This window comes from Balaenoptera borealis (genome assembly GCF_965194805.1).
Source record: "Balaenoptera borealis genome assembly, chromosome: 11".
Classification (NCBI taxonomy): Eukaryota; Metazoa; Chordata; class Mammalia; order Artiodactyla; family Balaenopteridae; genus Balaenoptera; species Balaenoptera borealis.
In genome coordinates this window covers 66117900-66143960 of record NC_138868.1, presented here as the reverse complement: position 1 = coordinate 66143960, position 26061 = coordinate 66117900, and the positions used below count along the sequence as shown (strand labels likewise).

Below are 26061 nucleotides of genomic sequence, written 5' to 3'. Positions count from 1 at the left end.
TGTATTGCTGTTCCTTCTCCTAGTCTAAATCTTGACTATGACTTCTGTACAGAAAGACAGAAGGACCAGCAATGCAAAGTAGCCTTGCCTGAGGCCCTGACTGCAACTTCTTACCCTTTTAATGCTGGAAACACACACCCTGCCCATGCTGTGTTCCTTTATTTATTTGGGGGAAATATTTAGGGGGACTTGAGATAAGGGGCTCCAAGCATGTGCCCTAAACACTATACATCTTGCCTTTTTGTAGTGAGTATATAGTAAAGATCACGGCAAATATTAGTGTTTACTGTTCTCCCTGGACTCACACCTGGCCCTACCACTTACCAGTGTGAGTCTTGGGGCCAGCCACTTACGCCTACTCAATCTCAAGTTTCTTCAGCTGCAAAGTGAAGGAATAGAATACACACATTATCATGTTCTCCTGATAATTAAATGAGGAGAGTATGTAGATAACATTTATTGAATGTATGCCCTATCCCCTTCACTGTTCTAAGTGTCTCACATGTTCTAAGTATTAACATGTATTAACTTAAAATTGCCTATAAAGTAGGTCTCTTGATTCCCTTTTTACAGAGGAGGAAATTAAGGTGTGGAGTGGAGTGGTTGAAACAGTTTGCCCAAGGTCACACAAGCAGAAAGTGGGAGCTGAGATTAGAGTTTGGCTTCAGACCTGTCCTCTAGACACTATGCATTGTACCCTTTTGTAGAAAGCATGTGATCAGTATAAGTACTTGCTCCTCTTCCTGGCTTCCTCTTGAAGGTTCCAATCTGAAATAGGTATGCCATGGCAACCAGCACCACGGTACACATGAGAGGTATTTCCTAAGTGCTCACTGAAAGATTAAGTAATTAAGAGTGTTAAGGGTCCATATAGTTTTGTCTAGTACTGGATTGTGTTTATTGACACTTCAGTTGCAAAAAAGCCTCAGTGACTCTATCTGGCCAACTTAGCATTCAAGGCTCTACAGTAACCTGGCTCCAGATGCCCTTTCCAACCTTATACCTCTGCTGTTTACCTTGCTAGTACAAGCTCAGTCAAGGACAGAGCTTATTTTAACCTCTTTATCTTTGTATACCTCATACTTAGTGGGACTCTAAATAATATTAATTGAATGACTGTGACTCAGTCATCAGGGACTGCTACCCTGTTTCTGTATAAAATCTAAAAGCAGGTACAGCCATTCCTTGGTTCTGATGGTTTCCTTGGTCCAGAACCCCATCCTGCATAATCTCCTGCCTTAGTCCTAACACCAGCTAGCCTTTACTCAGTGGGTTAAAGGTCACAGTTTCACCAGCATCATCTTATCTTTTACTAAAATGATCCTGCTAGGCTGCCACTAATTGGGCTTAGGTTTTAGTTGTTTTTCTCATAATGATGATGGATTTTCATTCATTTGTCCACACTGCACCCTCTTCGTTAGTAGATTTTGCCAATTTGTACATTAATGAAAGAAAACCCTATTTAACTATGATGTTAATATTTGAGTGGAGGTATTAAATATACTACTGTCAAATCTAACTTGTATGTGAAGGAAGGCCCTTTTTGATGCTTAAAACTTGCTTTATGAAAGAGAAGGGGACTAAGATTTATTTTGCACCCATTGGACCTAACCCTGTAGTAAGAACTTTTATTTGTTATTGCACTTGATTTTCAAAACAGTCTTGAAAACGAATATAGCTTGGTAAGAGCCAGGCTTTGATGTCAGAAACACCTGCATGTGAGTTCTGGCCCTCAGACCCATCTGCTGCATGCTTTTGTGGGGGAAGTCTCTTATTCTCTCTAAACTTAAGTTTCCTTACCTGTAAACAGATACGATGATGTCCTGTGTTTGGTATTTGGGGTGAGATGTTGTTGCTCGTTCCCCAACACACAAGCAATAGCCAAAAGAGAATCAAAGTATATGTTTATTAATGGCTAGGAAAGCAGCTTCAAACCACCCAAACGTAGAGCTTCTTTAGTGAGATGTGCTGGCCCTAGAGGCCAAGGCCTGGGAGGCTAAGTGAAGCTACACTTCCCCACTTTCCTTGAATAAGAGGCAGTGGAGGACCATGGGCCAGGCTTCTAACTGATCACATAAACAAGCACCTGGACCCGAGAGCAAAGCATTGACCTGGGTCTGTCCCAAAGATCCAGACTCTGCCTACGTCAGATTACTTCCTGGGAGCAGGTAGTTTAAATGTGATCCCTGGGCCTGATACTAGGAAGAAGAAGAGTGACAGAAGGCATGGTGAGCATGGGCAGTGGGAAGAGGGTAGAAGTATGGCTACTCTCTATGGACGGGTTTCCATGGCATAAGGCAGATACTTCAGCTGAAGGGAGAAAGGTCACTCTCACCTCTATCCCAACAATAACGACAAAATAAATAATAACAAAAAACTAATCCTTGTCTTACAGGGCTTTAAATGGGTTTAAATAAGATTAGGTATATGAAGTGCCCAGCACTGCGAAAGCACCAATAACCCCTACATCCTATAAAGAAAAGCAATTTTTTATTAGATAAGTATTCTCATCGAGAACGTCATATAGATGAGGAAAGGGAAGCTCAGAGACGTGAATTCTGGTCTGGTGTAAAAACGAGTAACAACAACATCACAAACAAACAAAAAAGCAACCAGAACTTCACCTTGTTTCAGATTTAGAAACCCTCAGAGGAATTTTTATTAAGGCTCTGTAAATGGGAGAGGTTTGTTGTTTCTGGAACTTGAAAAGTTACCTTAAGCTTTCATAGCAAGTGAACTCAGGGTTGGGCTTGAATGATCGGAAATGTGCTAATGAATATTTACAGCTAATTGCATTAGCCATAGATACCATTTGGAAAACATCACTACCTCTTACATTTTCCATGTAATATGATTTCATGCAATACATTTTCCATGTAATATGATTTCATGCAATGATCTCAAAATATATCAACAACGCTGACATACATACAAAAATTAGGGATAAGTAGTTATACTTCAGATTGGACAACAAGGCCTTGTGGCAAAACAATTTGACAAAAATGTCCTTCTCTCTTTCCATTGAATATAAGGAGACACATCAGAGAAGTTCTACAAATTGTGATAAAGACAGTCAAATCTGACTTTACAAGAGATCAGGTTTTTTGTTTAGCATATTAGTAGTAAATATTCTGTATTTCTCAGTTTTCTGACTAGCAGAGAAAAGGCAACTTAATCTATAGTTACTGAATAAACTATATATATTTTTTTGACCCGGTAATCTCATTCTTTTCCTATAATTCTACTGAGATATAATTCACATGCTGTACAATTCACCCCTTTAAGGTGTACAATCCAATGGTTTTTAGTATACCCAGAGTTGTGCAAGCATCACCACAACCAATTTTAGAACATTTTCATCACTCCAAAAAGAAACGCCACCCACCCTGCATCCACTAGCAATCACTCCAATTCCCGACAATCACTTTCCCCACCCGGCCCTAGCCAACCACCAACAATCTGTTTTCTGTCTCCTTGGATTTGCCTATTTTGAACATTTCATGTAAATGAATCATACAATATGTGGTCCTTTGTGACTGCCTTCTTTCACTTAGCATGATGTTTTCAAGGTTCATCCATGTTCTGCTATTGCAAAATATTCCATGTTGTGTGTATTCCATTCCTGTTCATGAGCATCCTCAGCTTTTCCAGTTTTTCTTTTTTCTTTCTCTTCTTTTTTCTTTTTTTATTGGTTATGAAAAGTTCTACAATAAACATTCTTGTACATCTTTCCTGAGGCACAAATGCTTTTATTGCCATGGAATGGATTCCCAAGAATGAAACAATATATTTTAGATTCAAAGGTTTGCTCCATATTTTCTCCAAGTTGAAGCTTATTAATTCATTCTTGAAACTAGATTCATATTTCTGATTTCATATTTTTCTTTGAAGAGTTATGTCCACCTGGATTGTCTAAGTAATGTCACCGTAATAAACAACCCCAAATCTCAGTGGCTTAAAGTCATAATTCTCATTCATCCTACATGAATCATCATAGGATACTTGGCTCTTTTTGAACCTCATTCATAGACTTAGGCCAAGAGAATTTCCATCTCTGTGCTTTCCATGTTTGCAGAAGCAGGGAGAAAAGAACATGGTGAATTGAGCATTGTCTCTTATTGCTTCTACATGAAAGTGAAAGTGAGACACATCAGTTATCCTCCCATTTCATTGTCCCATGAAAGTCACGTGTCCATGCCTAACTTCAAAGAGGTCAGAGCAGGGCACTCCTACCATTTGACTGGAAGGCAGAGAGCCAGAGTACTTGTGAAACCACTAATGACTGCTGCAAGAGGTGTCTTATTATTCCTATTTCACATCAAGGTCACAAAGGTAGTATATGGCAGAGTGCAATTATGAACCTAAATTAGATTGAAGACCTACTGTGTCTTCTACAATATTATGCTATAATGTAAGAGTATGTAAAAATAAGCAAATTGCCCTCTAATTTAAGTTCAATCTACTAAGTGAGCCCACCAAACACTATTCCTCCTAAGTGACAAAACAAATACATATTTTACTTTTGTGAAGGACTGAAGAGTAAAGTTCTTAGAGGTAATAAATGAGAGTGAAGGGAATAGAAAGAGGATGCATGGATAGGGTTTAGGAAGAGATATTTAAATACTGCCTTTTTGTCTCATATAAATCTCTGCCATAGCATCCTTGTAGAATATTGAATAATAAGAGCTGTTTTTTCCCCTTAGGAAAATATCAACATTGATGAAGCTTCCAGATGCCTGGTGAAACATATACTTGCGAACGAGTGTGACCTGATGGAATCCATTCAGCCTGACATCGTGAGGCCCCATCTCACATCTCCCAGGGTTGTCAGCTGCTCCAGCTGTGCTAAATCCTAGTAGGCTCCTGTGCTGGCATATGATGGAAGTGATCCAATCATCTCATGAATTGTGTCTCAGTTCCTACCATTTTGGGCAAATATCAGGATAGGGATACACCTGGGGCAAGCCAAAGATCTATGCCTGTATCTTTCCTCTAAGAGAAATAGCAAATGTTCTTTTTATGTTTTTCTCAGCATCAGCACAGTGTTTACAAGCTTTTAAAATATTTAGTCTGTTACAAAATTCTGTCTTGTAGCTGACCATAATTGTGCAGGGCCAGAGTCAGCCTGGTTATTTGCTTCTTTGAGTCAGCCAAGGCCTCAGGTCTGAAAGAGAAGGGGGAGAAGAACAGACTAGCTGTCAAGTTAAGCATTGGCTTTCACTTTGCCCCTGGTGTCTTTGTTCATATTTCAGTACATCCTCTGCTGGTCTGACAGGCCTACTAAGTAGAAACAGTATTTTCTCCAGAGATGACCTCCATTCTCAACAGACCTAAAGTTGTCTCTGATTTAGCTCTTCAGAGTCATGTACACAGGCTTCCTGTGCTTTTGTTGCTTTTATTGTCCCTTGCCATGCCCTGAATGTTGGTTTAACTGAAAACTTTATGAAAAGACTGCCCCTGGTATGTGCCTTTCTTTTAGCTTTCTGTGACTCAAGCTGTGGGACTCTTCTGTGCGTGTAATACATATTATATATATTTTCACAAGTGAAAATAAAACATTAAAAGATGCTGTTTCCTTATTTCTGCAAGTGCTTTAAGTTTCTTAGTATTCTAAACTTTTTTTTTTTGACTGTGTGTCCATAGTTCTCAAGACCCATTTCTAAAATTTAATTTCAAAAAAGAGATGCGAAATATGCACTTAAAGGAATGGTACTATTTAAACGGAGATGAATCCAAAGCATCTATATCTACAGTTCACATTGGCATTTAGGTCAGGAAAGCAAGCAGTACATATACACATTTTTGGTTAAGCAGAGGAATATATCCTCATATATTCTGGTCAGGAAAGGTGCCAAGCTAATCAACATACAGAGAAACAACTAAAATATGCATGGTGATATCTTGCTTTACACAATGGCTGTGGTGCAGGTATGCTGCAGGTAGCTACTACTGTTTAAAGGCACTATTTTTCATTAATATTCATAATGCACTCACAGGAGCTTTGTAACCAGTGTTTTTGGGTGTCCTCTCCATATTATCTTGGCAGTCATTGTTTCCGTAAGTACCAACCACACAGCTTCCTATTATTTGTCTCTGTGACCCTTTCCCTAAGGGCATTCTCTGGCCTCTGGAGCCCTTGACGCAAGAGGCAGGCAGGCCAGTGAGTTAAGGTCTCCAGAGCAGCCCAAAACCAATGACAGCAGGGACTGGGGGATGAATACCTTAGGTTCTTTGTCTCTTGGGAAGACCAGTTCTGAGGCATGCTCTATGCAGCCTCTTAGACAACCCCAGTGGCACTAATAGTCCTTGGTTCCCACAGGGGAAGCCTTCCCACCTGCTGCATCCTTTATTGGCTTCATTTCCTTCTTTCCTCACTTCCCCACTCTTCTACTGGTGCTTCCTAGGTCGCTTTCCAAATAAACTACTTTCACTCAAATCCTGTTTCAGGGTCTTATATGGGAACCCAAACCTCGCCTAAGCTAGTTGGGACAGAGGCGGTTTAGGAAACAGATCCTCAATACCAGCGTTTGAACTGAGTGATTCACTACCAGATGGTAGCAGGGACCCCCTTGCTGGTGGATAATGTAGGGGAGCTAATCCCTGGCAGGCTACAGCGCCATAATTACTAAGACTCTCATGAGGTGGATTGGGATAGAATACAGACAGAAGTAAAATCCTATTGCTCTTGTATTTGAAAGACATGAGATTGCAGAGTTAACTTCCATAAAACTCCATAGGGAAAAAAATTACAGACTTGGGTCAGCCAACACTCAACTCAAGATTTGGTGTAAAAGTTTAAAGACCTCCAAGCAACAATCAAAATGACCTTCGTTTCCTTCAGCTACAGGATAGACCATGCTGAAAATCGGGACTAAGATTTAATTTTAGGAAAAGTAGAGTTATAAAGGAGGCCGAATTCACAGAGCTAGCAAGTCTTCTCCACTATAATCAGGATCTGTATAAGGAAATAGTCAGACACTGAAACATCGGAGGAGATATTTGGGTAGATGCTCTTAAGAGTCTTGAACCCAGAGAATCTTCTGAAACTCTGCTCCAGAAAAAGAGGCCCTTACCCTTTCCAGTGGGAGAACAGTCAATTACCATGTTAAAGCCTCACCTCAGTAGGATGTTTTATATAGTGATACTTCCCTTCTCAAGCTCTGCTCCCATCTCCCCTCATTGCTTCTGGACAAATAATTAGGATCAAGTCTCAATATGACTTGAGTGGAAAAGTATGATCTATGTTGTAGGATGAAATGGATGATTAATCAAGTGAACTACAGAACCTGGCTAATAAATGCTAGTAGGAATCTGGAAAACATTCAGAGGAATTGGTCTTGAGATGCTAGATCAGGGAGGACAGAATGTGAGACCAGATCATTATTTCTGTGAGAGCACTCTTTCATGAGTTAATTTTTAACATTCTGGCAAGTATACCTGGAGCTGATCCCAATGTGCTACTGGAATAGCTCCTTGAAGCTTGGAAAGGATGTTGGTCTAAAATAAATGATGTGAAGTTGCCAGAACTACCTTGGCAAAGCACTGGAGAAGAGTACCAAGGTCTCAGAGAGGTGGGCATGTTATAATGTATTTATTCCGTAATGTCAGAGAAACTACAGGTTGATTATGTTTCCCAGGAAAGTCCAGAAGACACTCCCTTCACTAAAGCAATAAGGAGTGTCCCCAGAGAGGTATGGCAGCTTCAGTGAGAAGCTTAGTGGTGACTGGTCTCTGTAGACCAGGTTTGAGATTGTAAATATGTTGTTGTGTTTTGCTGGGAATGACACCCTACATGGTTAAGGTTCAAGATGTGGTTGTGCTGTTAAATGATGTTAGTATATGTAGTGCTGAGTCCTGAATAGCGAGCATCGAAAGGTGGAAGTAGGAGTGAAGCCTCCCACTAGCTCTTTAAATAATCCACTTAAGAAAATGGGCTTCCCATCCTACTGTATAGCCCAGGGAACTATATTCAATATCCTATGATAAACCATAATGGAAAAGAATGTGTATGTATTATATATGTATAACGGAATCACTTTGCTCTATAGCAGAAATCAACACAACATTATAAATCAACTATACTTCAATAAAATAAATTAAAAAGAAAAAGAAAGTGGCCTTCCCCTTTTTACAACTTCCAGTTCTGCAGAGTTAGAAGTCTTGCTATGTCTACCAGGGCACACAGTAAATCTACAGCTTCAGCTGCTGCCTGATTCTTCTTGGCTCTTATGCCCACAGGCCAGCAGTCAGAGAAGGCAGTTACTATACAGACAGGGGTAATTCATCCTGATTATGAGGAGGACATAGGGTTGCTGTTAAATAATGGAGCAGGGAGGGATATGTCTGGAAATCATGCAACTCACTGGCCTGCCTGTTGATGCGTCCCTGGTGAGAAACAAAAGGGCAATGGCAACAACAATATCTTAATGAGGACAAGTAACCAGGGACTCATTCTCTCAGGGATAAAAGGCTGAGTTATTGCACCACATGATGAACCTAGATGAGAAGCAGTTTGGTTGAGGGCATGGAGGTAATAAAGGAGGGAAACGACAAATATCGATTATGGTTTCAAGATTAACTACAACAGTTGAGACTATAGGCCTCCTCTTGTAAGTTCTCTCTGTCTTTCTTTCTCTCTCTTGTGGAACTGTGACAAGTGACCTCCTAAAATAATCAGTGAAAGGACAGAATGAACTTAACCTGCAGCATGAGTGAATCTGGGTAGTGCGAGGTATGGGCTATGGTAGGCCATAGCAAAGGAAGTGTCCATGTGCCCTCAGCGTATGGCCTCCATTGCAATCCCCTGAAATCCCCTGCAGCTCTGCCTTAAAATGTTCTCTGGGTGCATGAAGCATATTTGTCTTGCATGCTGGACAGGCGGGAGTGCTACAGAGTTAACACCTCCAGGAGCAGCCTCATCTGAGACTGACATAAGCTGGTAGATAAATACTCCAGGTTCCTCACCCCTCAGCTAGGGTGAATCTGAGCCTTGCTCTATTCACTCAGAGATTCCCCAGCAGGCGGGGTTGAGGCAAAGCTCCACACAGTGGTAACCTGCTCATTATCACACCCTTTTTGGTTTCCTTTCCTTCCCTGTCTCACTTCTCTACTCCTCTAGCAGTGCTTCCAGAGATCACCTCCCAATTCAGAGATTTTCATTTTTGATTGAGTTACAATTACTGGTCGCTTTTAAAACATCTGAGCATCCGGACAATAGCTCTCATTACCATGGAATCTCTAGTCAGTGAGATTGGCTTTTCTTTCTAAACATATACTGAAATGTGATGTCTAAGATATGTATGGTAAGATCAGAACTAAGTATCTTCTAACCGTCACCTATCACAGAAAGTTGTTATGTATACAGTCTTCAAAATGAATACTCATTGATTCAGTGATTCCTTAACTCCCTCAACAAACATTTATTGAACAATGACTATATTCCCAGCACTTGACTAGGCACTGTTGTGGAGATATAAATGACTAAGTCATGGTCTCAGAGCTTAAGGTGTTATGATCAGGTAGGAGACTCAAACATGTAAACAATTTACCATGTGTCAAGAGAGAAGTCAAATGTTCAAACCAAGATTTCTCTTCTGAAAACATGATTTGTTTCTAAATGTGGTGACTGCAGCTCCAATTGTATTTAAGGAAATAGAATATATGTTCCTACCATCTTCTTCCTGGAACACTGGGATCTAGCCATTTTGGACTGCTTTGTTCAGCTACCTCTTCCTACTACTTGTGATATTCTTTTCTTTTCTTTGCCTGGAAATCCACCCATTCTTTAAGGATCAGCAAGATGGCACAGCCTTACAGCCTTGTTGATCTTTGTAGGTAATACCAAGTTTTTCCAATTTGCACAGCTCTTGATTGATTCAATCATCAAATATTCACATGCTGCATTATAGTAATATATCAACTGTTATTTATAGAACACATACTATGGGACAATCACTGATGTATAACTTTACCTTTATTATGTCTTTCAATTCCTTCAATGACCCTCCACGAAAATAATCATCTCCTCAATTTATATATGAAGAAACTGAAGTACAGAGATATTGAGCAACTTGGCAAACAAAGCTCATGCAGAAACCAACTGGCAAAGCAAGGATTCCAACCCAGCAGCCTAATTCTTTAAATGGGTGACATGTCTAGTGTGCAAATAAATAGGAATAAAGCTATGCCAAGGAAAAAGTAGGGCCACAGGAGAAAGCAGTATGAGGTTCTTGTTTCCCCCATTGCAATATGTTAACCCCACTATGGAGTATAGTCCTGGTTTTATTCCAGAGGAGGAATGCTAGGAGGTCCCTTTATACCACTATTTTCATCTGCCTATTTAGTCATCACTTCTCCATTCATGTCTTGCACTCAGATGTTGGAACTAGCATTATACATGTGTTTAAATTCAGCTGCATCTCAGCTTTTTCTGTCTGAAAATATTCTTGTCTTTCTGGGATCTCCAAGCACCATAAACTCCCCAATATTATAGGAGAAAAGAGCATGAGAAATCCCAATTAACAGGTCAGAAGTGCTGATGGACTAAGCCAAAGCAACTCTCAAAGATGAGGGCAAATAACTCTGAGAAGCATATGTACATTATTTCACTGCATTGATGAGTCTGAAATTTCCTATTTCAACAAATCAACTTATCTTGTTCGATTTGATTGCTTTTTCAGAATATTAATCCCCAGGCACAAGCCTTAGTATAGTCCTAAGTGCAGTGTTCTCACTGAAACTGTAATGGTAGACATAAGACTCTGGAATTCAAAATTCCAGCTGGCCCAGATTATGCTTTCTATTAGGACAAAATTTGCTTTCAAAAGAATTTAGAGAAACCTGATGAAAGTTCTTTTTTTAATGTGAAATATCAAAGAGTTGCTATTACTTGTAATACAATACAATGTGTTCTGCTTCGTCTTGAACTTTTAAGAAGTTACCTTATGCCAGATGTATAACATCAATCAATTTGCATTTATTGAACAAATAGCTATCAAATGACTGCTCTGAGCAAGTTGCTGTGTTTGGTGCATTTAAGTAGATCACATGTCAAGGTCTCTACTAAAGTGCATAGTGCTTAATATATGTTAGTTTCTTTCCTTTCTCTGTGTTAGTTGTTGTCATGGAAACATGAGGAATAAAAGTCATGGGTCTCTGCTCTTTAAATTTGCTCTTTCCTTGGGGAGAGGGAGGTGGGTTAACAAGACAAGCAAAAGATACCTGTCTAGATCAAGAAAAGAAGGTTGTTTCTGTTCCTACTACATAGCAGTCTTCATTTTTATTTTACTATTATAATAAATGTTAATAGTTATCATTTATTGCTCAGTTCTATATTATATCTTTTCCAAACATAGTGTCATTTCATCATCACTACCACCCTATTGAGGGGAGAGTGATTTCACATTTTATGGATAAGAAAACAGAGTGATAAAAAACAATATCGACACGTATTATGTGATTCTGGCAGGATTCCTGGTCAATGTATCTGCCGTTTTGATCTCCTAATCAAAGGACCTCATTCCTCCCGGCTAAAGTGACAGATCTAGAGATAAGCTTGTGATCCAACTGAACCATGCAGAGTCCTCTCCTGTGCCTTCCCCCATTCCCCACCAACACTTTAGGAAAGGGAGCCATAGGAAATGGCCATTATTTTCTTACCCCATGTGACATGCGACAGTTAGATGGGCACACACCAATACACAGAGAGATGAAGAGGCAAGCTTGAGAGAGAGAAGGGCAGGGAGAAGTGAAAAAAAAAAACAACCCATGTGACTCAGATGGGACTTGGTCCAGCTCTATGTGATTCCTGATTTAACTTTAACTTGCTAGTTTACATGAAGCAATAAATTCCTCTTTGGTTTCTTTGTTCGTCTGTTTAAGGCATATTGAGTTGCTCTTCTGCCACTTGAAATTCAGACTCTACTGACTAATACAGCCACACAATTAAAAGTGGAGTTAGATTTGTACCCATGTATCTCTGTACATGGTCCTCAAAGTCCATGTTTTCTTTAACCATTTTTTTATTGGGCTATAACAGATAAGTTTTATGTATACAGTATTTTTATTTCTGTATACACTACAATGTGCTTATCACCAAAAGTTTAGTTTCCATTTATTATCATACAGTTGACCCTCATTACCCATGCCCTCCCCCCACCCCCTTCTTCTCTGATAACTACTATTCTGTTCTCTGTATATATGTGTTTGTTTTTTTTGTTTTGTCCATTTATTTTTAATTATTTTTAGATTTCACATATGAGTGAAATCGTACTGTATTTGTACTTCCCCATCTCCTGATTTATTTCACTTAGCATAATGCCCTCAAGGTCCATCCATGCTGTTGCAAATGGCAAGATTTCATCTTTTTTAAATGGCTGATTAGTATTACATTGTATGCAGAGTATTATATTGTGTCTGACACATCTTTATTGATTCATCCATTGATGGGCACTTAGGTTGTTTCTATATCTTGGCTGTAGTAAATACTGCTATGATGAACATAGGGGTACAGATATCTTTTCATATTAGTGTTCTCATATTCTTTGGATAAATACCCAGAAGTGGAATAGCTGAATCATATGGTAGTCTTATTCTTAATTTAAAAAAAAAAATTTATTTATTTATTTGGCTGCATCAGGTCTTAGTTGCGGCCCGTGGGATCTTTCATTGCAGCACGCAGGCTCTTCGTTGTGGCGTGCGGGCTTCTCTAGTTGTGGCACATGGGCTCTAGAGCGTGCAGGCTCAGTAGTTGCAGTGTCCGGGCTTAGTTGACCTGCGGCATGTGGGATCTTAATTCCCCGACCAGTGATCGAACCTGCGTTCCCTGCATTGGAAGGTGGATTCTTAACCACTGGACCACCAGGGAAGTCCCTATTCTTAATTTTTTGAGGCAAATCCATAGTGTTTTCATAGTAACTGCACCAATTTACATTCCCACCAAGAGTATATGAAAGTTCCTCCAGGTCTGTAAAGTGTATTTACAATAATAACTCCCACTTAAATAGGAGATTTTTATAAGCATTGGAGGCTTTACTTCAAATATTCTCAAATATTCTATTAGTAGGGAAATATGTAAAGACATGACTGATAGAAGAACGATGTTTTATGCTAACAGTAACTAAACAGTCAGTAACTCCAAAATAAATAGGTAAATAGTGACAAGAGGTTTAGAGAATAAAAATAAAGCTTACAAATGCTTTTTGGTAATAGATGACATTGTGAAGTTACTGTAGAGGAAGTTCTAATAGGCATATCATACCACACGTAGTATTTAAATTAATGTTTAAAAATTAATACTAAAATGCTCTTTTTAAAAAGTTTCTAATTTAAATTAGGAATTTGGGATTAACAGATACACACTACTATATATAAAATAGATAAACAACAAGGACCTACTGTATAGCACAGGGAACTCTATTCAATATCTTACAATAACCTATAATGGAAAAGAATCTAAAAAAGAATATATATACATATATATATACACATGCATATATATAACTGAATCACTTTGCTGTACACCTGAAACATTGTAAATCAACTATACTTCAATAAAAAATTAAATTTTAAAAAGTGCTTTAACCAGATGGTGTTTTCAATCAAGAATCAGGAGATAGATATTCCTAAAATTCCATAAAGTTGTGGGAATCTCTACTTTAGTGAGAGAGAGAGAGAGAGAATACTGAGAGGGATCCAAAAAAGATGGAAAATAAAAATTTTGTGAAAGTGCAAAACAGTGTGGGATCATGGAATCTCCCAAAAGAAGCATCAGAAGGAATTTCATAAATGACTTAAATCCCGGTTAATTTTAAGAAAAGTGGTATTCAGCTATCCACTTTGTCAAAGGAAACAAAATGAGAGGACCAAGGTTAAGCTACATTCAGAAATGCTTTGTTTGAACATAGTGCACAACGAACCACAGAGAGTATATAGGGGAACACAATCACTTGAATAATACAAGTAAATGAAATAATGCTAAATCATAGGTACTGAAAAAATATCATAGTGAAGTATTTAAAATACTATTTATTTACTACTTACTTTGTACCAACTGCTGTACATATGCTACTTAATCTTCATAGCAACACCACAAGACCATCATCATTAACCCAATTTTATTTTTAAAATTTTTATTGGAGTATAGTTGATTTACAATGTTGTGTTAGTTTCAGGTATGCAGCAAAGTGAATCAGTTATACATATGCATATATCCACTCTTTTTTTTTTTTTTTAATATTCTTTTCCTATATAGGCCATTACAGAGTATTGAGTAGAGTTCCCTGTGCTATACAGCAGGTTCTTATTATCTATTTTATATATAGTAGTGTGTATACGACAATCCCAATCTCCCAATTTATCCCTCCCTCCCTTATCCCCTGGTAGCTATAAATTTGTTTTCTACATCTGTGACTCTACCTCTGTTTTGTAAATAAGTTCATTTGTACTCTTTTTTTTGATTCCACATATAAGTGATATCATAAGATATTTGTCTTTCTTGGTCTGACTTACTTCACTCAGTATGACAATCTCTAGGTCCATCCATGTTGCTGTAAATGGCATTATTTTGTTCTTTTTTATGGCTGAGTAATATTCCATTGTATACATGTACCACATCTCCTCTATCCATTCATTTGTTGATGGACATTTAGGTTGTTTCCCTGTCTTGGCTACTGTAAATAGTGCTGCAATGAACACTGAGGTGCATGTATCTTTTCGAATTATGGTTTTCGCCAGTTATATGCCCTGCAGTGGGATCACTGGGTCATATGGTAGTTCTATTTTTAGTTTTTTAAGGAACCTCCATACTGTTCTCCATAGTGGCTGTACCAATGTACATTCCCACCAACACTGCAGAAGGGTTCCCTTTTCTCCACACCCTCTCCAGCATTTATTGTTTGTAGATTTTTTGATGATGGCCATTCTGATTGGTGTGAGGTGATACCTCATTGTAGTTTTGATTTGCATCTCTGTAATACTGATGTTGAGCATCTTTTTATGTGCTTTCTGGCCATCTGTGTATCTTCTTTGGAGAAATGTCTATTTAGATCTTCCATCCATTTTTTGATTGGTTTTTTTATTTTATTTATTTATTTTTTATTGAGCTGCATGAGTGGTTTGTATATTTTGGAGATTAATCCCTTGTTTGTCACTTCATTTGCAAATATTTTCTCACATTCCGTGGGTTGTCTTTTTGTTTTATTTATGGTTTCCTTTGCTGTGCAAATGCTTTTAAGTTTAATTAGATCCCATTTGTTTATTTTTGTTTTTACTTTCATTACTCTAGGAGGTGGGTCACAAAAGATCTTGCTGTGGTTTATGTCAAAGAGTGTTCTGCCCATGTTTTCCTCTAGGAGTTTTAAAGTGTCTGGTTTTACATTTAGGTCTTTAATCCATTTTGAGTTTATTTTTGTGTATGGTGTTAAGGAGTGTTCTAATTTGATTCTTTTACAAGTAGCTCTCCAGTTTGCCCAGAACCACTTATTGAAGAGACTGTCTTTTCTCCATTGTATATTCTTGCCTCCTTTGTCATTGATTAGGTGGTCATAGTTGCGTGGGTTTATCTCTGGGCTTTCTATCCTGTTCAACTGATCTATATTTCTGTTTTTGTGCCAGTTCCATACTGTTTTGATTGCTGTAGCTTTGTAGTATCTGAAGTTAGGGAGCCTGATTCCTCCAGCTCCGTTTTTCTTTCTTAAGATTATTTTGGCTATTCAGGGTCTTTCATATTTCCATACAAATTGTAAAATTTTTTGTTCTAATTCTGTGAAAAAAATGCCCTTGGTAATTTGATAGGGATTGCATTGAATCTGTAGATTGCTTTGGGTAGTATAGTCATTGTCACAATATTAATTCTTCTAATCCAAGAACATGGTACATCTCTCCATCCATTTCTTTCATCAATGTCTTATAGTTTTCTGAGTACAGGTCTTTTGCCACCTTAGGTAGGTTTATTCCTAAGTGTTTTATTCTTTTTGTTGTGATGGTAAATGGGATTGTTTCCTTAATTTCTCTTTCTGATCTTTCATTGTTAGAGTATAGGAATGCAAGAGATTTCTGTGCATTAATTGTGTATCCTGCAACTTTGCCAAATTCATTGATGAGCTCTAGGAGTTTTCTGGTAGCATCCTTAGGATTTTCTAGGTATAGTATCATGTCATCTGCAAACAGTGACACTTTTACCTCTTGTTTTCCAATTTGGATTCCTTTTATTTCTTTTTCTTCTCTGACTGTCGTGGCTAGGACTTCCAAAACTATGTTGAATAATAGTGGTGAGAGTGGACATCCTTGTCTTGTTCCTGCTCTTAGAGGAAATGCTTTCAGTTTTTCACCATTGAGATTGATGTTTGCTGTGGGTTTGTCATATATGACCTTTATTATGTTGAGGTAGGTTCCCTCTATTCCTGCTTTCTGGAGAGTTTTTATCATAAATGGGTTTTGAATTTTGTCAGAAGCTTTTTCTGCCTCTATTGAGATGATCATATGGTTTTTTTTTTAACATCTTTATTAGAGTATAATTGCTTTACAATGGTGTGTTAGTTTCTGCTTTATAACAAAGTGAATCAGTTATACATATACATATGTTCCCATATCTCTTCCCTCTTGCATCTCCCTCCCACCCACCCTCCCTATCCCACCCCTCTAGGTGGTCACAAAGCACCGAGCTGATCTCCCTGTGCTATGCGGCTGCTTCCCACTAGCTATCTATTTTACATTTGGTAGTGTATATATGTCCATGACACTCTCTCACCCTGTCACATCTCACCCCTCCCCCTCCCCATATCCTCAAGTCCATTCTCTAGTAGGTCTGTGTCTTTATTCCCATCTTGCCACTAGGTTCTTCATGACCTTTTTTTTTTTTTTCCTTAGATTGCATATATATGTGTTAGCATACTGTATTTGTTTTTCTCTTTCTGACTTACTTCACTCTGTATGACAGACTCTAACTCCATCCACCTCATTACAAATACCTCCATTTAATTTCTTTTTATGGCTGAGTAATATTCCATTGTATATATGTGCCACATCTTCTTTATCCATTCATCCGATGATGGACACTTAGGTTGCTTCCATGTCCTGGCTATTGTAAATAGAGCTGCAATGAACATTTTGGTACATGACTCTTTTTGAATTATGGTTTTCTCAGGGTATATACCCAGTAGTGGGATTGCTGGGTCATATGGTAGTTCTATTTTTAGTTTTTTAAGGAACCTCCATACTGTTCTCCATAGTGGCTGTATCAATTTACATTCCCACCAACAGTGCAAGAGTGTTCCCTTTCCTCCACACCCTCTCCAGCATTTATTGTTTCTAGATTTTTTGATGATGGCCATTCTGACCAGTGTGAGATGATACCTCATTGTAGTTTTGATTTGCATTTCTCTAATGATTAATGATGTTGAGCATTCTTTCATGTGTCTGTTGCCAATCTGTATATCTTCTTTGGAGAAATGTCTATTTAGGTCTTCTGCCCATTTTTGGATTGGGTTGTTTGTTTTTTTGTTATTGAGCTGCATGAGCTGCTTGTTAAATCTTAGAGATTAATCCTTTGTCAGTTGCTTCATTTGCAAATATTTTCTCCCATTCTGAGGGTTGTCTTTTGGTCTTGCTTATGGTTTCCTTTGCTGTGCAAAGGCTTTTAAGTTTCATTAGGTCCCATTTGTTTATTTGTGTTTTTATTTCCATTTCTCTAGGGGCTGGGTCAAAAAGGATCTTGCTGTGATTTATGTCATAGAGTGTTCTGCCTATGTTTTCCTCTAAGAGTTTGATAGTGTCTGGCCTTACACTTAGGTCTTTAATCCATTTTGAGTTTATTTTTGTGTATGGTGTTAGGGAGTGTTCTAATTTCATACTTTTACATGTACCTGTCCAATTTTCCCAGCACCACTTATTGAAGAGGCTGTCTTTTCTCCACTGTATATGCTTGCCTCCTTTATCAAAGAAAAGGTGACCATATGTGCGTGGGTTTATCTCTGGGTTTTCTATCCTATTCCATTGATCTATATTTCTGTTTTTGTGCCAGTACCAAACTGTCTTGATTACTGTAGCTTTGTAATATAGTCTGAAGTCAGGGAGCCTGATTCCTCAAGCTCCATTTTTCGTTCTCAAGATTGCTTTGGCTATTCGGGGTCTTTTGTGTCTCCATACAAATTGTGAAATTTTTTGTTCTAGTTCTGTGAAAAATGCCAGTGGTAGTTTGATAGGGATTGCATTGAATCTGTAGATTGCTTTGGGTAGTAGAGTCATTTTCACAATGTTGATTCTTCCAATCCAAGAACATGGTATATCTCTCCATCTATTTGTATCATCTTTAATTTCTTTCATCAGTGTCCTATAATTTTCTGCATACAGGTCTTTTGTCTCCTTAGGTAGGTTTATTCCTAGATATTTTATTCTTTTTGTTGCAATGGTAAACGGGAGTGTTTTCTTAATTTCACTTTCAGATGTTTCATCATTAGTGTATAGGAATGCAAGAGATTTCTGTGCATTAATTTTGTATCCTGCTACTTTACCAAATTCATTGATTAGCTCTAGTAGTTTTCTGGTAGCATCTTTAGGATTCTCTATGTATAGTATCATGTCATCTGCAAACAGTGACAGCTTTACTTCTTCCTTTCCGATTTGGATTCCTTTTATTTCTTTTTCTTCTCTGATTGCTGTGGCTAACACTTCCAAAACTATGTTGAATAATAGTGGTGAGAGTGGGCAACCTTGTCTTGTTCCTGATCTTAGTGGAAATGGTTTCAGTTTTTCACCATTGAGGACAATGTTGGCTGTGGGTTTGTCATATATGGCCTTTATTATGTTGAGGAAAGTTCCCTCTATGCCTACTTTCTGCAGGGCTTTTATCATAAATGGGTTTTGAATTTTGTCGAAAGCTTTCTCTGCATCTATTTAGATGATCATATGGTTTTTCTCCTTCAATTTGTTAATATGATGTATCACGTTGATTGATTTGCGTATACTGAAGAATCCTTGCATTCCTGGAATAAACCCCACTTGATCATGGTGTATAATCCTTTTAATGTGCTGTTGGATTCTGTTTGCTAGTATTTTGTTGGGGATTTTTGCATCTATGTTCATCAGTGATATTGGCCTGTAGTTTTCTTTCTTTGTGACATCTTTGTCTGGTTTTGGTATCAGGGTGATGGTGGCCTCGTAGAATGAGTTGGGGAGTGTTCCTCCCTCTGCTATATTTTGGAAGAGTTTGAGAAGGATAGGTGTTAGCTCTTCTCTAAATGTTTGATAGAATTTGCCTGTGAAGCCATCTGGTCCTGGGCTTTTGTTTGTTGGAAGATTTTTAATCACAGTTTCAGTTTCAGTGCTTGTGATTGGTCTGTTCATATTTTCTATTTCTTCCTGGTTCAGTCTCGGCAGGTTCTGCATTTCTAAGATCTCTCCATTTCTTCCAGGTTGTCCATTTTATTGGCATACAGTTGCTTGTAGTAATCTCTCATGATCGTTTGTATTTCTGCAGTGTCAGTGGTTACTTCTCCTTTTTCATTTCTAATTCTATTGATTTGAGTCTTCTCCCTTTTTCTCTTGATGAGTCTGGCTAATGGTTTATCAATTTTGTTTATCTTCTTGAAGAACCAGCTTTTAGTTTCATTGATTTTTGCTATTGTTTCCTTCATTTCTTTTTCATTTATTTCTGATCTGATCTTTATGATTTCTTTCCTTCTGCTAGCTTTGGGGTTTTTTTTGCTCTTCTTTCTCTAATTGCTTTAGGTGCAAGGTTAGGTTGTTTATTCAAGATGTTTCCTGTTTCTTCATGTAGGCTTGTATTGCTATAAACTTCCCTCTTAGAACTGCTTTTGCTGCATCCCATAGGTTTTGGGTCGTCGTGTCTCCATTGTCATTTGTTTCTAGGCATTTTTTGATTTCCCCTTTGATTTCTTCAGTGATCACTTCGTTATTAAGTAGTGTATTGTGTAGCCTCCATGTGTTTGTATTTTTTACAGATCTTTTCCTGTAATTGATATCTAGTCTCATAGCGTTGTGGTCGGAAAAGATACTTGATACGATTTCAATTTTCTTAACTTTACCAAGGCTTGATTTGTGACCCAAGATATGATCTATCCTGGAGAATGTTCCATGTGCACTTGAGAAAAATGTGTATTCTGTTGTTTTTGGGTGGAATGTCCTATAAATATCAATTAAGTCCATCTTGTTTAATGTATCATTTAAAGCTTGTGTTTCCTTATTTATTTTCATTTTGGATGATCTGTCCATTGGTGAAAGTGGGGTGTTCAAGTCCCCTACTATGATTGTGTTGCTGTCGATTTCTCCTTTTATGGCTGTCCGTATTTGCCTTATGTATTGAGGTGCTCCTATGTTGGGTGCATAAATATTTACAATTGTTATACCTTCCTCTTGGATCGATCCCTTGATCATTATATAGTGTCCTTCTTTGTCCCTTGTAATAGTCTTTATTTTAAAGTATATTTTGTCTGATATGAGAATTGCTACTCCAGCTTTCTTTTGATTTCCATTTGCATGGAATATCTTTTTCCATCCCCTCACTTTCAGTCTTTATGTTTCTGTAGGTCTGAAGTGGGTCTCTTGTAGACAGCATATATATGGGTCTTGTTTTTGTATCCATTCAGCCAGTCTGTGTCTTTTGGTGGGAGCATTTAATCCATTTACATTTAAGGTAATTATCGATATGTATGTTCCTGTTCCCATTTTCTTAAATATTTTGGGTTTGTTATTGTAGGTGTTTTCCTTCTCTTGTGTTTCTTGCCTAGAGAAGTTCCTTTAGCATTTGTTGTAAAGCTGGTTTGGTGGTGCTGAACTCTCTCAGCTTTTGCTTGTCTGTAAAGGTTTTAATTTCTCCATCAAATCTGAATGAGATCCTTGCTGGGTAGAGTAACCTTGGTTGTAGGTTTTTCTCCTTCATCACTTTAAGTATATCCTGCCACTCCCTTCTGGCTTGCAGAGTTTCTGCTAAAAGATCAGCAGTTAACCTTATGGGGATTCCCTTGTGTGTTATTTGTTGTTTTTCCCTTGCTGCTTTTAATATGTTTTCTTTATATTTAACTTTTTTTTATAGCTAATTTTATTTATTTATTTATTTATTTATTTATTTATTTATTTATTTATGGCTGTGTTGGGTCCTTGTTTCTGTGCGAGGGCTTTCTCCAGTTGCGGCGAGCGGGGGCCACTCTTCATTGCAGTGCGCGGGCCTCTCACTATCGCGGCTTCTCTTGTTGCGGAGCACAGGCTCCAGACGCACAGGCTCAGCAGTTGTGGCCCACGGGCCCAGCTGCTCCGCGGCATGCGGGATCCTCCCAGACCAGGGCTCGAACCCAAGTCCCCTGCATTGGCAGGCAAACTCTCAACCACTGCGCCACCAGGGAAGCCCTATATTTAATTTTTGATAGTTTGATTAATATGTGTCTTGGCATGTTTCTCCTTGGATTTATCCTGTATGGGACTCTTTGTGCTTCCAGGACTTGATTAACTATTTCCTTTCCCATATTAGGGAAGTTTTCAACTATAATCTCTTCAAATATTTTCTCAGTCCCTTTCTTTTTCTCTTCTTCTTCTGGGACCCCTATAATTCGAATGTTGGTGCGTTTAATGTTGTCCCAGAGGTCTCTGAGACTGTCCTCCTCAGTTCTTTTCATTCTTTTTTCTTTATTCTGCTCTGCAGTAGTTATTTCCACTATTTTATCTTCCAGGTCACTTACCCGTTCTTCTGCCTCAGTTATTCTGCTATTGATCCCATCTAGAGTATTTTTAATTTCATTTATTGTGTTTTTCATCATTGCTTGGTTCCTCTTTAGTTCTTCTACGTCCTTGTTAAATGTTTCTTGCATTTTGTCTATTCTATTTCCAAGATTTTGGATCATCTTTACTATCATTATTCTGAATTCTTTTTCAGGTAGACTGCCTATTTCCTCTTCATTTGTTAGGTCTGGTGTGTTTTGACCCTGCTCCTTCATGTGCTGTGTGTTTTTCTGTCTTCTCATTTTGCTTATCTTACTGTGTTTGGGGTCTCCTTTTCACAGGCTGCAGGTTCGTAGTTCCCGTTGTTTTTGGTATCTGTCCCCAGTGGCTAAGGTTCGTTCAGTGGGTTGTGTAGGCTTCCTGGTGGAGGGGACTAGTGCCTGTGTTCTGGTGGATGAGGTTGGATCTTGTCTTTCTGGTGGGCACGTCCACCTCTGGTGGTGTGTTTTGGGGTGTCTGTGGCCTTATTATGATTTTAGGCAGCCTTTGTGCTAATGGATGGGGTTGTGTTCCTGTCTTGCTAGTTGTTTGGCATAGGGTGTCCAGCACTGTAGCTTGCTGGTCGTTGAGTGGAGCTGGGTCTTGGTGTTGAGATGGAGATCTCTGGGAGAGCTTTCGCCTTTTGATATTATGTGGAACCAGGAGGTCTCTGGTGGACCAATGTCTTGAACTCAGCTCTCCCACCTCAGAGGCACAGCCCTGATTCCTGGCTGGAGCACCAAGAGCTCTTCATCCACACGGCTCAGAATAAAAGGGAGAAAAAAATAGAAAGAAAGAAAAAAAGAGGATAAAATAAAATTAAATAAAACTACTATAATAAAAAATAAGAAAAAAAATTAAGAATAAATTTATTAAGGAAATAAATTTTTTTTAATTTTTAAAAATAGATTTATTAATTTTTTATAATAAAAAATAGAAAAAAATTAAGAAAAAATTTATTAAGAAAAAAAATTTTTAATTTTTTAAAATAAAAAATATGAAAAAACTTATTAAAAAAATTTTTTTATCTCTAAAAATAGGAAATAAGGAAAAATTATTAAGAAAACATTTATTAGGAAAAAAAAAAGAAAAAAAAAAAAAAAAACAGACGGACCGAACCCTAGGACTAATGGTGAAAGCAAAGCTATACAGACAAAATCTCACCCAGAAGCATACACATATACACTCACAAAAAAAGGAAAAGGGGAAAAATTAATATATCCTGCTCCCAAAGTCCACCTCCTGAATTTGGGATGATTCGTTGTCTATTCAGGTATTCAACAGATGCAGGCACATCAAGTTGTTTGTGGAGCTTTAATCCGCTGCTTCTGAGGCTGCTGGGAGAGATTTCCCTTTCTCTTCTTTGTTCATACAGCTCCCAGGGTTCAGCTTTGGATTTGGACCCGCCTCTGCATGTAGGTCGCCTGAGGGCGTCTGTTCCCCGCCCAGACAGGACAGGGTTAAAGGAGCAGCTGCTTCGGGGGCTCTGGCTCACTCAGGCCGGGGGGAGGGAGCGGTACGGAGGAGGCGGGGCGAGCCTGCATCGGCAGAGGCCGGCGTGACGTTGCAGCAGCCTGAGGCGTGCCCTGCGTTCTCCCGGGGAAGTTGTCCCCGGATCACGGGAGCCTGGCAGTGGCGGGCTGCACCGGCTCCCGGGAGGGGCGGTGTGGAGAGTGACCTGTGCTCGCACACAGGCTTCTTGGTGGTGGCAGCAGCAGCCTTAGCATCTCCTGCCCGTCTCTGGGGTCCGCGCTGATAGCCGCGGCTCGCGCCCGTGTCTGGAGTTCGTTTAGGCGGCGCTCTGAATCCCCTCTCCTTGCGCACCGCGAAACAAAGAGGCAAGAAAAAGTCTCTTGCCTCTTCAGCAGCTGCAGACTTTTTCCCGGACTTCCTCCCGGCTAGCACCGAAGCCGGAGCCTCAGCTCCCAGCCCCCGCCCGCCCCGGCGGCTGAGCAGACAAGCCTCTCGGGCCAGTGAGTGCTACTCGGCGCCGAGCCTCTGTGCGGGAATCTCCCCGCTCTGCCCTCCGCACCCCTGTGGCTGCGCTCTCCTCCGTGGCTCCGAAGCTTCCCCCCTCTGCCACCCGCAGTCTCCGCCCGCGAAGGGGCTTCCTAGTGTGTGGAAACCTTTCCTCCTTCACAGCTCCCTCCCACTGGTGCAGGCCCCGTCCCTATTCTTTTGTCTCTGTTATTTCTTTTTTCTTTTGCCCTACCCAAGTACGGGGGGAGTTTCTTGCCTTTTGGGAGGTCTGACGTCTTCTGCCAACGTTCAGTGGGTGTCCTGTAGGAGCAGTTCCACGTGTAGATGTATTTCTACTGTATCTGTGGGAAGGAAGGTGATCTCCGCGTCTTACTCTTCCGCCATCTTGCCTCGTCCCTGATCATATGGTTTTTATTCTTCATTTTGTTAATATGGTGTAGAGAGTCAACCCAATTTTAGAGGTCAGAGATATTTAGAGACTCTTCCCAGGTCACATAGCTGGCAAGTGACAGAGCCAGCACTCAAACAAGACTGGCTGACTTAAAAGACTTTGTTTCACCATGATTCTATGTGACCATAGTTTAGATGGCACCAATTTTTAAGATTGTATATTTATTTTGTGTATGTATCAGTTAAGGTTCAGTAGAGAGATAGTCATCATACAGTAAACAAGTAACATTTAATACAAAGAATTATTAGCTAGCAAAAAGAGATTAATTAAAGTTAAAAATAACCTTAAAGAATACAGGACTAGCAGGTGCAGGGTAAAGCCACCACTTCTGTGGCTGAGGAAGAGCATCCGAAGAAAGAGAACATTTGTCAGACCTCCCCACTTCCCGCCCTTGCCCTTTCTGCCTTGTGAGGTTGCAGTGAGAAGTGGACCATCAGTGAGGAAGTGGGCTCTCACCAGATGCCGTTTTGGATGACACCATGATCTTGGACTTCCTAATCTCCAAAACTGTGAGAAATAAATGTTTATTGTTTACAAGCCACTCATTTTACGATAATTTTGTTATAGCAGTGCAAATGGACTAAGACACTGCCTAATAACTTTCTCTCCTTCTTCCATGAGAATATATATTTTTGCTGGGCATTTGGACACTCAGATAAATACATTTTCCAGCCATCCTTGTAGGTGGGCATGGCCATGTGATAAAAATTTGGCCCATATAAAATCAACAGAAATTATGTAGGTAATTTCTGAGTGTTGTCTTTCAAAGAAAAGAATGTGTTTTTCCCTTCATCTCTGGAATGTAGACATGAAGTGGGGAGCTGGAGCAGTCACCTTGAACTCCAAAATGGAAGCCTCATATGGAGAAGAGAAGAGTAAAAAGATAGAAGGATTCTGGGTCCCAGGTAATGTTGACTTGCCCTAAGAATCGTGAACCACCTACCTGAGTATTGTTAGAACAAAGGGAAAAATTCTATTCTGTTGAGACTATTCAAGGTGTCTGGTAAACTCTAATATGTGTTCTTATAATCCTCTGCTTTTTCTAATCTTTAAAATTGAGATGATGATAATAGTACCATACTTGACTGTTCTTTCTTGTAAAGATTCAACTACAGCAACAATAGCTGTGTCAGATGTTTACATGACATTTACTCTGTGCCAGGTACAGTTCTGAGTGCTCTACTTGTAGAAAAACGTCTGGCACATAGTAAGTGCAGATGTTTGCTATTGTTATTTTCTCACTTTCTCCATGATCCCCAGGTTAACCACTGCAATTTATATTTCATTCTATTTTCTCTGAATCTCATGGGGAATTATAATTGTCAGTGTCCAATTATTTCTATATGGGAAGAAATAGAAATAGTTATATAAATAAATAATGTAGTTAAAAATATGACTATAAATCATATAATTTAAAGAACAGAATTATATATATTCTTAAATTTCTTTATTGGTCACCTGATAACCAGCTGTTGAAAACATTAGCGAGCTTGTGTCCATGGGAGTCAAAACATTTTTTGCTGTATGAAAGATAGCAATCTCTTTATAACATATTGTCTCTCATAATGAATATTAAACATATGTATTATAGAAAATAAGTAAAACTAATATAAAAGTCATGAGTGATTCCACTACCCACAGTAACTAGACTTTTTCTCTGCCTACATGGATTTGTTTTGAATATAATGTTTTGTGTCCTAAATTTCTTCTCTTAATAATTGGTAGTAAATACTTTTAAGTTCATTAAATAGTCTATACAGCATAAATTTTGAGGATGAATAAATATTCTGTTGTATTACTATATATCATGTGTTTTTTTAACCAAACCATTAATGATGGACATTTAAGTTATGTCAGTAGCTTTGCCTTTAAATAGTGCTACAAAGATAAGTTTTTATGCACACCCATGATCAGTTCCTTAG

General features: G+C 38.8%; 1 protein-coding gene and 1 long non-coding RNA gene across 2 annotated transcripts in view; both read left to right on the top strand.

The window, feature by feature from the left end:
- RAB38 (RAB38, member RAS oncogene family) overlaps positions 1-5579 on the top strand; it is a gene marked incomplete at its 3' end in the record, with an annotated part of 63099 nt that extends 57520 nt beyond the window's left edge. Inside the window, exon 3 of the mRNA XM_082340533.1 lies at positions 4704-5579. Coding sequence (XP_082196659.1) covers positions 4704-4856 — 153 coding nt within the window. The remainder of the gene's footprint in view (positions 1-4703) is intronic.
- The window catches only part of LOC309605146, a 303910-nt gene that overhangs the window by 136859 nt on the left and 140990 nt on the right, over positions 1-26061 (top strand). The window lies entirely within an intron of this gene.